Source organism: Ambystoma mexicanum, chromosome 12 (assembly GCF_040938575.1).
Source record: "Ambystoma mexicanum isolate Mex_15411 chromosome 12, UKY_AmexF1_1, whole genome shotgun sequence".
In the NCBI taxonomy this organism is placed as follows: Eukaryota; Metazoa; Chordata; class Amphibia; order Caudata; family Ambystomatidae; genus Ambystoma; species Ambystoma mexicanum.
The window spans coordinates 792177305-792189492 of record NC_090936.1 but is presented as its reverse complement, the minus strand read 5'-3'; the positions used below and the strand labels follow the sequence as shown (position 1 = coordinate 792189492).

The window sequence follows — 12188 nt, the reverse complement described above, 5'->3', positions numbered from 1 at the left end:
GGAAGATGAGGCAGAAGACAATACAGATGACAGTTGGTTTGCGTCCATATTCTCATGGATCCTGCAGTGGATGGCAACCATCTTAGTTTCTTGGAGCAATATTTGTGATGGTAATGTTTGGATTCTGTCTGATCAGGATAATAATTGCCCAGTGTAAGAAGACAGCAAAGAAGGCAGTAGGAATGAAGATCATGATCAATGTCGAATCTGTGTTTGGACCCAAGGTATTTGACGGATGAAGATGTCAGAAAATATATAGAGACCAGCATTGTTACACCTGAAGGAACGAGGTTCCTATATCCAAAGAATCATACGAAGTACACAGGACGATGGGTCTATTGTAATCCGAATGGACAGTGCAACTACTTGAACTGGAGTGTGGATGAGCATGTTAAATTGGCTGACACCTGGAAGGGGGTGGGGGTGATGAAGAGCTGTTCTCCAAAGAAGCATTTCTTCAAGAGAAAATTTCAAGATGTGGAGACCATTTAAGAGGTGGTCGATGACTCGACCGGAGAGGGGAATGTAGAGGAGCGGGTCCATGCCTCTGCTGGAAGTCGTGCCCCCCCTGCTGTCTGTCTGTTGGAAGCCTGAGATTGTGCCATGCTCGTCACCAGCAGTTGTGACCATACCACTGCGAATGTTCAAGAAAAGGTACCTTCTGAGAAAACTCTATCAAATGTATCCCCAAATAGACAACAATTTCAGGGAGGAACTCCCTGAAAGAATATGAAAGATAGAGTAGAGCTAGTGACGTCACCAGAGATGAGCGTGACACACTGAGAATACCGGCTGAAGGAGAAAACGTATGAACCATACAGAAACTGATGACGAAGTTAAGAACAAAGTAAACTTTCATATGAGAAAACAAGATTGCACGTGTGAAGACCACTGCAGAACATTCAAGCCGTTGAATAACTATGCAAATGCTGTAACGCAAGTAGATTAAGTAATCTTTGAAGCTGGCTATAAGTAGTGAAGAGACTGCAGGCAAAGCCGCCATTGTATAGAAACTGGACATCAGTATCATAAATTTAGTAAGCCCGGACCCATGGAGAGGAAAGGCAGAGAGCTGTCGTAGCAAGTATTAGCTGAGATTGTGGAAGAGTCTGGAATGGCTGTCTGGCCTGGTGTCCACGCTGAAGCAGACAAGACTGGTTATATTTTCTTGAAGGCAGCAAACGTGAGAAGCTTAATCATCCCTTGTGCAAGGAAAGAACACCAAGCATGGCAAGTTTTATTCTTTTAAAACATTAAATGCTGCAAAATGGACCAAATCGTGGTCTCCTGTCCCGTGAGCCAAGGATGGAAATAGAGTTCAGCATGGTGTTCTAGAATAATGATAGTGCGTGCTTGCACTCCTTTATATTCCCAGATACAAGAATATCCTGTAAGGCCAAGTTCAAATACGCTCTTCATGGAAGAAGGCATGAGAGATATGGGGCTAATTGTGTGGGGAGGTACTGTCAAGTCCACCTCCTGGCACCTGGGTTTCAGCTTACGTGCTGCTAAGTAAGCTGACTGTTCCAGAATGTCACGAGCATGCCAACTAATTATAGAGGGCTACATAATGGAGGGCCTTGTAGTTTGAGAGCCAATGAGATATCGTGTACTTAATGTTGAAGATGACATATTGTTAGAGGTAGGCAGAAGTTGTCCACCTGACAGTAGATATCCAATCACAACCCAACCCCTTTTTCTGTCATTTCTCTTTTTTGTAAAGGTTTGAATAAACCAATTGAAATAAAAAAAACGTATAGAATGTATACTTACATGTTCCCCTTGAACCTATCACACCCCCTCATGTTTTTATTTGCCATGCCGTATGACGTCACGTCTGACAGATTTTTTGTATAAAAAGCTAATTTTATGTGAAATGTGCTGTGAGACTCGAGCACACTTCCATTGATGTCCGTTGTAACTCCCAGTTTTAAATAATTATTAATAAAACAGCAACCTTTGCCATCTTTCTGAGTTGGTTTGATTATTTGGTGTTGGAGTTATTCTGCATCCCATCCATTGCATGCATGCTATCCAAAGGACCCTACGCTTAGACTGTTATTCCCTGGCTGGTAAGGATGGTCCGGATAATTTAAGGGCAGGTGCTACCAGGGGAGAGGCAACCACTTCAGCCCTACAAAGTGGTGTACCGGGGCAGAATATTACTGCTGCAACCTGGTCTTGGTGTCAGGACACGTTAGGCACAGTTAGTATGCAGTACCCTTTGGCTGTACTACAACAACTCTGACCACAGGTTTAGGAAACCCAACCTTTGGTATAAGCTCATACTTCACAGTTTTGGTAGCCTGTTGAGCAGCCACACATATGTCAAGAGGGGTCGATGTTCGCTGTAGAGGAGTTACACAGAGATTCAGTGACAAGTATTCAAATAAACACTTACACAAAAGGTTTCCTGAATAAACAATTATTAATTTATCCATCAGTTAGAACAAGCCTTCCTCAGAAGAGAACTATTTTTTCTTTTTTTTTTTACATTATATTGCGCAACCATAAACCCATAGGTGTGAGGGCGCAGACAAGACAAATAAAGACTTGGAGAGCCCGAGAGCATCAGGATCAGAGAGGAGGGACTCGGAGTAGTCAACTATTATTTGAAAAGGAAGGTTTTTAAGTCCTCCTTGAAGTTGCTCAGAGCTGCAGAGTTTCTCAGATGAACTGGTAAAGTGTTCCAGATAGCTGGTGCTGCAAAGGCAAAGGCACCACATTGTGCTTTTTTGGTTTTGAATTTGGGCTGGAGAAGCAGATTCTGATTGTTGAAGCGAAGATTTCTGAGGTTAGGTTTTATTCCTATGTACCTTTGTAGGTAAATGGGCATACAGCCCTCAAGACATTTAAAAGTAATAACCATGAGTCTGAAGGTGATTCGCGCATCCACGGGCAACCAGTGCAATGCGCGACGTGCTTCAGATAGGTGCTCTGTGAGTCCAGAAATCATTCTGACTGCTCCATTCTGAACCACCTGAAGGCGGCTAATGGTCTTTTTGCTAGCACCTGCTAGTAGGCTACAGTAGTAATCCTATCTAATTTTGATCCTATGATGGCACGAGCGATGGACTGCATTAGGCTGAGAAATAAGTGGTCGCAAGTGGGAAAGCAGTTTAATATAATAGGTAGCAGAGGACACAGTACTGGCCACGTAAGACTTCATATTGAGCGATTGGTCCAGTACCACCCCCAAAATCTTTACCTTAGGAAGGGTGGGAATTAGAGCATCTCCCAGCAGAAAGTGTTTATACGCTGGGTCTAATTTAGCCAGGATGCTATCACAGCCCACAACCATAAGTTCCGTCTTTCCCCGGTTAAGGGCAAGATTATTCAACATCATCCAATGTTCAATGATGGTGAATATGCGGTTAAGTTCTCTTTCGTCTTGGTCATGCTGGCCAGTAAGAGGGATGACACATTGTGTGTCATCTGCATAGTTCGAGAATAGTATGCCCTCCTGAGCAAGGTGGGCAAAGAAGGGGGGTCATAAAAATGTTGTATATGCATGGTGACAGGCTGGCTCCTTGAGGTACACCAAAGTGTATCTGGGTTGCCGGGGCTTTAGCATTATGGGCGCATACTCTGCTGGATAAGAAGGAAAGAAGCCAGTCAGTGGCAGCCCACGAACAAATAGCCACTGACATATGCCTTTCTGTCAGTATGGCATGATCAACAAGGTCGAACGCTGCTGATTGGTCCAAATTGGGTTTTTTCAATAATGGAGTTACCCAGGCTTGCTTCGTGTCATCTGGAACCATACGATTCCGAAGTGAGGCGTTGACAAATTTACATATGGCCTGTACCAGAGTCGGGGGGGCATGTTTTAATGATGCTAGAGGCACAAGGATCACCAGTGTAATTAGTAGCTTTAGGTTTATTGATAATGGAGGCTAGTTCCTCCCCTGATATGGGTACAAAGTCAAAAATAGGGATATCTGGGTCCCTGATGAAAGTATTATTAACTATATGGGTGCCCTGTGTGTCCAATGCACTTTTTATGGTGGCTATGGATTCTCGAATACCATTCAATTTATTTGCCATGGCATTCTGTGTATCCAAGCACCAATCGTCATTTTTTGTAATCGTCGAAGCTACAGGTTCTGAGACAGTCTCCTGTTCTCTTATAATTTTAAATAATTCCTTAGAGTTCGAGGTAGCCTGTAGGATTCTGGAGTCCAGATAAGATTTCTTGGCTTCCGTGATAGCTCTTTTGTAATTGTTGGCGGCTGCTTAACAGCTGATGTAACACACCAATGCAACTCAATACTGTACGCTCTTAGTTTATAAATCAGTAAACACCCTTTTGGGATGGCCCACAGACACAACCTACACCCTCAGGTGACTTATATAGCTAGGGTGCTGGGGACATTAATATCTTACTGTTGGTGTTTATAATACTTTTTGAAGTTGGGGGGAAAAAAAAGTTATTAGAACAAGAGACCATAAATATTCTTAAGCAGGCAAATACTTTTGGATCCCCTAAGCACGGTCTTTCAGTATAACAGGCTAAACCAAAGTCAATGGGCAAAAGTCTTATATATGATGAAGCACTTCTGGTAGGTAAGTAGAACAGTCTTTGCTTTGCACAATGTTTTAGAAGTCTTTGAAGAAAAGAAGAAGCCAATCTAGGGCCTCAAGCTGATTAGACTTGTGAGCAGTAGAAGATGCAAGCAACTCTACAATGGTTCTCTCAGACTTCACAGTACCTTTTGTATTGAAGAAAAAGTGCAATCTGCAGATCTCACAGTTCCTGGGCCTCAGTCGTGCGGACAAGAGGGAGGACTTCTGGGGACTCCTGCAATGGGACGGTCACTGCTCGCAACCGGCAATCTTTCCAACAAGTGACATTTCAGTGTTTCAGTTCCTCGGGACTACCGCAGATGGCAACGCTGCAGTTTCTGGCTGTCGAGATGGACATTCCTTGCTTCTGGGGTTCTGCACACTCTTGAGGGGGCTCAGGATGGTTCAGTCCTGCTTCCTGGAGCCTGGAGGATCTTAATGGAGCTCTTGGCCAACTTAAAAGCAATGCTCACAATTTGGTGTTCCTCTCCCTGGCTATTCAGTTTCCAGCAGCAACTCTGTGGAAATTCAAACGGATCTGAAGGATGTCCAAGTGGCTTACTTTGGAGTTGATTGGTCCCAGCAACTCAAGGGGAAAAGTCGTCCTAGCAGTAGCTTCTCTGTCGATACGAATTTGGAGTTGCAGCACAGCAGCAGGGCTTCACCGGCCAAACCAATGGTCTAGGAGTTGCAGCAGGCGTCCTATTCAAGTTCTTCTTCGGTTCCGTCGTCCAGTGGTTGACTGTCTTCCAAGCCAAAACCTTGCCTTTTATTCAGTTCTCTCCCATTCATTCCAGCCTAGCCATCCTCCAACTCAATACCCAAATAGGCAGAATTTCCACTGCGGTAATCCTGCCAAAAAGCCACATTTATTCCAGTGGACTCAATATGAATGGGGAATTACACCGCCACCACCAGTTGTAATCCGGTCCCAATTCCTCCGGACCAAGTGGCGGTGACAGTAATTTGTTTGAGCGGTATTCTGGCGTATTTACACCGGGATACCACCCCAAGACTTAATGAGGCCCTGTATGTTTTATGCCACTGGAAAATCACTAATTTGTATTACAAAACACAAATATCTCTTAGTTGCGTTCCCAGATATTGCGCACAAACAATATTTATTCTTAAATAAATGTTTCTTTGTATTCTGATTTTTCACAAAAAGGGAATTTTATTCTTGATGCGATAATCTGGTGGTCAGCCGACACGTGTTTTGACCCAAGGGGTCTTTATGATGGCTGGTGCATTGTTCATTGACCGTTAGGTAGGTTGGCTCTTGGTGGTGGGTTGGGGTAGGTGGGGGTTGCACTCCTTGAATAGGTTGACTTGTCAACCTGTTAATGCTGTGAACAACGACCCTAGAGGTTGGGGCCCTCATATCTCTTGTCATAACTGATGTGGCTGTCAAGAAACTCACACAGAATACATTTGCAGATGGATTGATGGCAATTAAAAGCTATGTGTCAAAAACATGCTGAAGGAGTTCAAGTGCCACTTTAAGGAAGTAATTCAAGGGCCAGGAGAACATGCTTCTAATCATTTGTGTACGGATGATAATTGCATCAGAATAACTGCACGTTAGAATATGATGATCCTAAATTCCTGTGTCTCTGCTTACTATCCACATTACATTCTCCTGTGGGTAGTGATAACACCAGCCTTAGAAATAAGAGACATATGCACCATGAATTTTTACTCCCTAAAAAAGGAAAATGTTCCTAACAAAAACAAACAATGAACATATCATTGCTTCAACCCACAAAGCTCTACTGATATGTTTTCGTATTAGTGACCAGCAGAGCAGTGGCATAGAAAGGAAGGAACTCTAATAATAATGCCTGATCTCAAAAGGACTTTTATGGGGAAATAACATCTTTTAATAAGCAGAAATGATCCCTATTGGCAAAGCTAATTACTTGTTTACTCCCTGAAAAATCATTTGACTCCAAGTAGGGAGCAACATCTGATTAGAGCCCTGCTTGCACCACTGACATAGGGAGTGAAATGACAGGGCACATAATAAAGTGTATAGTTTTGCCCACCCTTCCGCACCACAGCCTAGATAAAATTAAAAAAGAGCCTTACTGTGGTTTATTATGGAGCCCTGTTGAAGAAAATCACACATAAATGCCTTTTAAGTTAATTGCATCAATACATCAGAGATGCAAATTATTTAGTGCCTTCTCCTATATCTATGGATCCCTCCTCTGTAATTCTTTGTGATCAGGTAAATAAGATGCAGGGAGATGCTAGAGACTGCACACACAACACATGGTTAACTTGAAAAGCCCCCAGCAGTATAGCATAGAAACAAAAAGGTGTGGTTGTCTAGATTGGTACTAGAATTTCCTATCCTTAAGGAAACATGCAACATATTTCCTTCAGTCTACTGCCGAAACGTCTGACTTGGTCTTTGAAATTTGCTGCTTTGTTTAAGGAGTGATGCTTCCACCCATACATTTCCCCGGCTCCTGTGCTTGCCTCCAATAGTAGTTGATAGAGCACTGTAACAAGTGAGGGATTGTAGCAGTAAACACGCACTGGCATATTTGCAGACCCACAATACTTTGCAAGCAAGGTATATTTAAATGCCTCAACATATGATGTGCATTTTAAGAATGTCATGACTCTGCATGTGCACAATTCACTTGCAGTGCATACAAGATTGTTTGCAACATACCCCACCCATATATCATTGTGTAGGATTACACAAGTGCTGAGTGAAACTGTTTTTGTATAGAAGCAAGTTACCATATAATGTGTGAAGCTCTATACCCAAAGGAACTCTGAACACTTGGAAATGATGCCGATCGTGTGAAAAGCATTCTCCTGTCTGAATATCCAGTGCCCTGATGCTATGGACGAGTAATCCCAGGCATAGTCCATACCCATTATCCCTTGTAGGCTAAGTAAATGATATTGCAATGTTGCACTCTACTTAAAGGGCGATGTTAGTAATGCTGAAGTAGGAGACGCTGAACATCACATTTGTCTTTTCAAAATCTTTAGAGGGCAAATTAATATTGGAGTTTCATAATGCGTTAACTTGCAAGTGGGCTGCTTCAAAGCACTTGCGTGACATATGTACAAAGAAGAGGAAGTATGGGATTTGGTTACACATCCAAGTAGTCTACGTCATTTTCCGATATTTGAGCTGGTTGTTAGATTATATAGTGCATGTGACGCTTTTGGTAAGGCACAATGAGTAACAGAAATTCTGGCACGTGAACGTTATTCATGTTACAACAAACATAAAACAAGTGGATGTAGGTACACATCTGCTAACCTTTCACAGAGCCAAGAGAGGAAGAGTCAGGGTTGTCCGGTAGTATCTTAATGTACTCACAAGTTAGCCATAAGGTGAAAGTGTGGTAGAGTCAGGTTTAGGAGTCATGGGTGGGGAGGGACCATTTTTGGTTAATGTGTGCAGGCATATCTTGGTTAGATTCTTCTGTTCATGGAGCCAGTTTTTCATATTAGTTTTAACTTGTGTTGTATTTTGCTTTTAGGGATTTTAGTTGCATAGTAGTGTAATGCAAATTAGCAGAACATCAAGAATAGTGGGCTTATTTTAAGAGAAAGAAAATACATTTCAGTTAATTGATGTGTATTGTGCCTTATTAAATCTTTTTGAATAGGTAAGAATTTTCTGTGTGTACTGCTAATCTTCTGAGCGGCACCCAGTAGGATGGTCCTCCCACGGATTCCTCATAGCCCTACCAGCCTAGCCCTCTGAACGTAGGTGAATTTTACTGAACTGAAGCAATGGATGCAGTGTGTGCTATTTATACCAAAGTCGGTTGCCTCCAATCGCAGGAATGGAAGCCACAGTGGACCTCGATGACACATGGTGCCCTCTGCTGTTGAAGTTTCCGAAGCTTCAAGCAGGAAATCGGTATATCAAAGATGAGCAATCAGTGGTAGGAACATCCTATAGAAAGAACATTACCAGGGATAAGTAATTTGTTCAACTACAGGACTCGGCTTACTCACCCCAGTGACACAGCAAATATTTATAACAGTGAGAATAGCTACAAGACTAGTCTACTCGTCCCATTGAGGAAACCAGTGTTATTAAGAATCCGAATAACCCTAAAGAGAGACCTAGTGGAACCTGTCTCATCAAGTACCACAAGACAGGAACTGAGCAAAAAAAACCTTGCAGTGGTTGGGAATATCTGATTCAGTCCAAAGCAAAAATCTGCTTAATAGACTAGGAAAATGTATGTAAAATACGTTGTTAATGGGGAAATAAGGAAGCAAAGGAATACAGTGATTCACGAGCAGAAGGGACATTTGAGTGCCTCCAAAGAGCTGAGTAAAGGGAACCTTACACAGACACTTAAAGGGGATGTAGCTCACCGGGAAGAGCACTCAAATATATCATAGAGGAAACAGTCATTTCTAAAAGGAAAGGCGATGCCAGGAGGGTGGAAAAGCCCCTGAGAAGAAATAAAAGAATTAATTCAAGAGATAGCCAAGAAATATTTGAAAATCACCTATTAGGGCTGTACAGCCTTATTATCCTCGGCTTATTTTGTTAGATTTCCTTAGTGATAGGGCCAGAATATATTCGCTTTGAGACAGGCTATTTACTCTTTGTTCTAAACTACTGACAAGCACACTAGTTAGTTTTGTTAGGTAGGGAAATCCATAGAATAGGGATAGATAGGACATTTTCTTATTTCAATACATAATTTGTCAAAATGACAGAAACTAGTCTGTCTCCTTCTGTCCTACCAAACAGGGTATCCAGTCCAATCCTAAAGAGCTTTACAAATAAAGATAGTTCTTCATTTACTGTTTCACGTGTCTTGCGTTGCTCTCACATTGCAGTAAGATTGTAAAAGCATTTGATTGATCTGAAAGGTTAGTGCAATGTAGAGTTGTGGGGTGTAGACCGCTTCAGACGTTTGCAAAGTGTTTCTTTTTCTGTTCCCAAAAGCGATCGTGTCCGACGATATTCTGATATTTCTCATTTGATGTATATCTGTAGCATGCCTCAATATTGCATTGTTTTGGCTTTCAGTTTGGTCTTGCTATGCCCATAATTGGATGCGGTTTTGCTGTCTTTCCTCTGCCAATCAGATTTGTTCTTCGACAAGCAACTTAATGTTGGCCTTCCTTTACTACTCTTTCTAGGAACTCTTCTGATCGAGCAGTTAACATAACAGGCGTATTTGTAAAGCACACGTTCACCCCCGAAGGGGCATCTTGGCACTAATAATAACAGATGTTTATTGTTACCCAACTTAATGGTACTCATTTTATCGACCTCGGAAGGATGAAGGGATGAGTGGACCTGCCAGGATTCGAACCTGTGACCATGAGGTCAAACACAGGTCTCTTTAGTGGATGCATTAGTCCACTGAGCCACAGACATGGCTGGTTCATTGCAGACTATCCATTTGAGCCAACAGTAGCATCTTTCTGCATTATCGAGTAAAGCATCTCTAACCACTGGTCATCTATCACATGGAGTTGGAATCCGATGAACATTGCAACATTATAGTAGGAATATTAGTTATGCTCATATGAAAGCCTGGCCACTATTCTTCCTCTACTGAGACAAGTGGGTTTATTCCATGTCTTTTGATCCTTAAGCAAGGGCATGTGATATGTTTAAAAATGCACTTCAAATATGTAAACATACATATTACTTTGGTACTGCAAACACATATTGAGTTTCCCCCAGGAGATCTGAGTTAAATTGTGTGAAATCGAAACATGTGGTAGTTACTCAGTTTGTGAAACAAACCTGCTTTTAATACATTGGATCGGTTGTATATTCGCTCACCTGAATTCAATACTTATTTCTTTTGTTCAGTGAAAACATTTGAAATTAAACTTATTTTGTTTATTTACAGACTTACCAGAAGTACAGACCGATCGCAACATCAAGTTCAACTACTCCTTCATCCTCTGCGCTTTCCATTTCCAGCAGTAGTTCTCTCTATTCAAATCAAATAAACCGACCAAACAGCCTCCAAGGCATAACTTCTGCTTACTCGCCTTACACCAGGAGCTCAGCAAGAGAGGCAGAGAAAGGTAATAAGGAATCTTATGCAATACTATTGCTCTCCACAGATTTGCCAGTACTTTTTTTTTTTTTATCAAACTCATTTTCTTACCTGTTCACTTAAGTTTTTACTGTGGTACTTTCATACCAGCCTCTGGCCTTGACTAATGGGTGGAAATGACACAAAAGCAAGTAGAAGTCCTAATTGCACAAGATTGTGCCTACCAGGACACTGCATTAATTTCTCCTTGAGGGCAACACTTGTTGTGCCTTATTTTGTTAGATCATTTCTAGTTAATTGTGCAGACTGGAATGTATGCTACTTTTAATTTATTTTGGACCTTGTAGATAAAGGTTCTCATTTGGGTAAATGTTTTTTTCTTTTTTTTCTTTCATCTTTATTACATTTTCAAGAAAATCGCAGTTTACATCTGGTACATTAGGGTTCGTTTAACACGGATCAACAACAATACAACAAAAACGCAAACTGTCATTGAACCTGCACCCCACATTTCTAATCTCTCCCTTAATCAACATAACAGATGGATGGCTCTCTTTTACACCCTCACTTATCTACATTTCTTGAGGAATCCTAGTTCTCATGGACAAGTATCAATTACAGTTTGAGCATGGTAACATCGTGGTTGGAGTACTCAGGGTGTCGAAACTCTCTCCTCCATAAGGGAATGAAGCAAGTACTCTTCATCCCTGTTGAATGTATTTACCACAAATATCCGACCAGTCTACTTCAACAGAGCCACAGTCACCGTGGATTGCTGCTATTAAGCGTTCCATTAGATATAACCTTTGGGCTTTATTGATCCATTCTTTCTTACCTGGTGGCAACTCTCTTCCAGTGTGCGGCCAGGTACACCCTCCCTGCAAGAAGTAAGCCATGGACCGTTTTCAGCAACAGTATATATTCTCCCTCCTGTTCCTGTAAACCAAACAGTATCAACATCAGTCTTTTACCATCCAGGTCCCTAATACCAGTTTAGGACCACATCCCAATAGGATTGGACCACTTCACATGCCCACCACATATGCCAGTAATCGGCCTTAGATCCACACTCCTGCCAGCACATAGGGCTCACACTTTGAAACATTCCAGAGATTCTGACTGGGTCATATTGCCACCTGTGCAACAACTTAATGGCATGTAGTTTGTACTCACAGGAAATTGATGTCTGGAATGCGCCTCTGCACATTCTTTGCCATGTCCGGGGGTCAAGTTCCATCAACTCCAATATTGGAATGAACTTGCTGTCTCTCTGCACTTGTCCAACCCATTCTCGTCCCGCTTAAACCATGTTTGGAACCTTTCTGAATTCGGAATAGCATCCCTGAACCCCAGAACTCAGAGATGTCCCAGTGGTGACGGCCACGTTGTAAAGTCGCCCAATCCTGCTCCTTGTCACCAAATGCTCCAGATGGTTCCCAGAATGCGGTAACTTCGACCTAGGGACCCACAGCCATTCCCCTACCGTCGCCAGCCATAGATGGTAGTTGTCCAGATCCACCCATTGCTAGTTGTCCTGTCTGCGATGTGGAATCAGAATGCTAAGCTGAGTGGCCTTATAATACAGGTGTATGTCTGGGC

The 12188-nt window shown here is 42.2% G+C and overlaps 1 protein-coding gene across 3 annotated transcripts in view; it reads left to right on the top strand.

Annotated features, from left to right (window-relative positions):
- The window catches only part of PPP1R12A (protein phosphatase 1 regulatory subunit 12A), a 2468713-nt gene that overhangs the window by 1322189 nt on the left and 1134336 nt on the right, over nucleotides 1-12188 (top strand). For all 3 annotated transcript variants that reach the window (XM_069629290.1, XM_069629288.1, XM_069629289.1), the window contains one exon: nucleotides 10437-10617. In XM_069629290.1, coding sequence (XP_069485391.1) covers nucleotides 10437-10617 — 181 coding nt within the window. The remainder of the gene's footprint in view (nucleotides 1-10436; nucleotides 10618-12188) is intronic.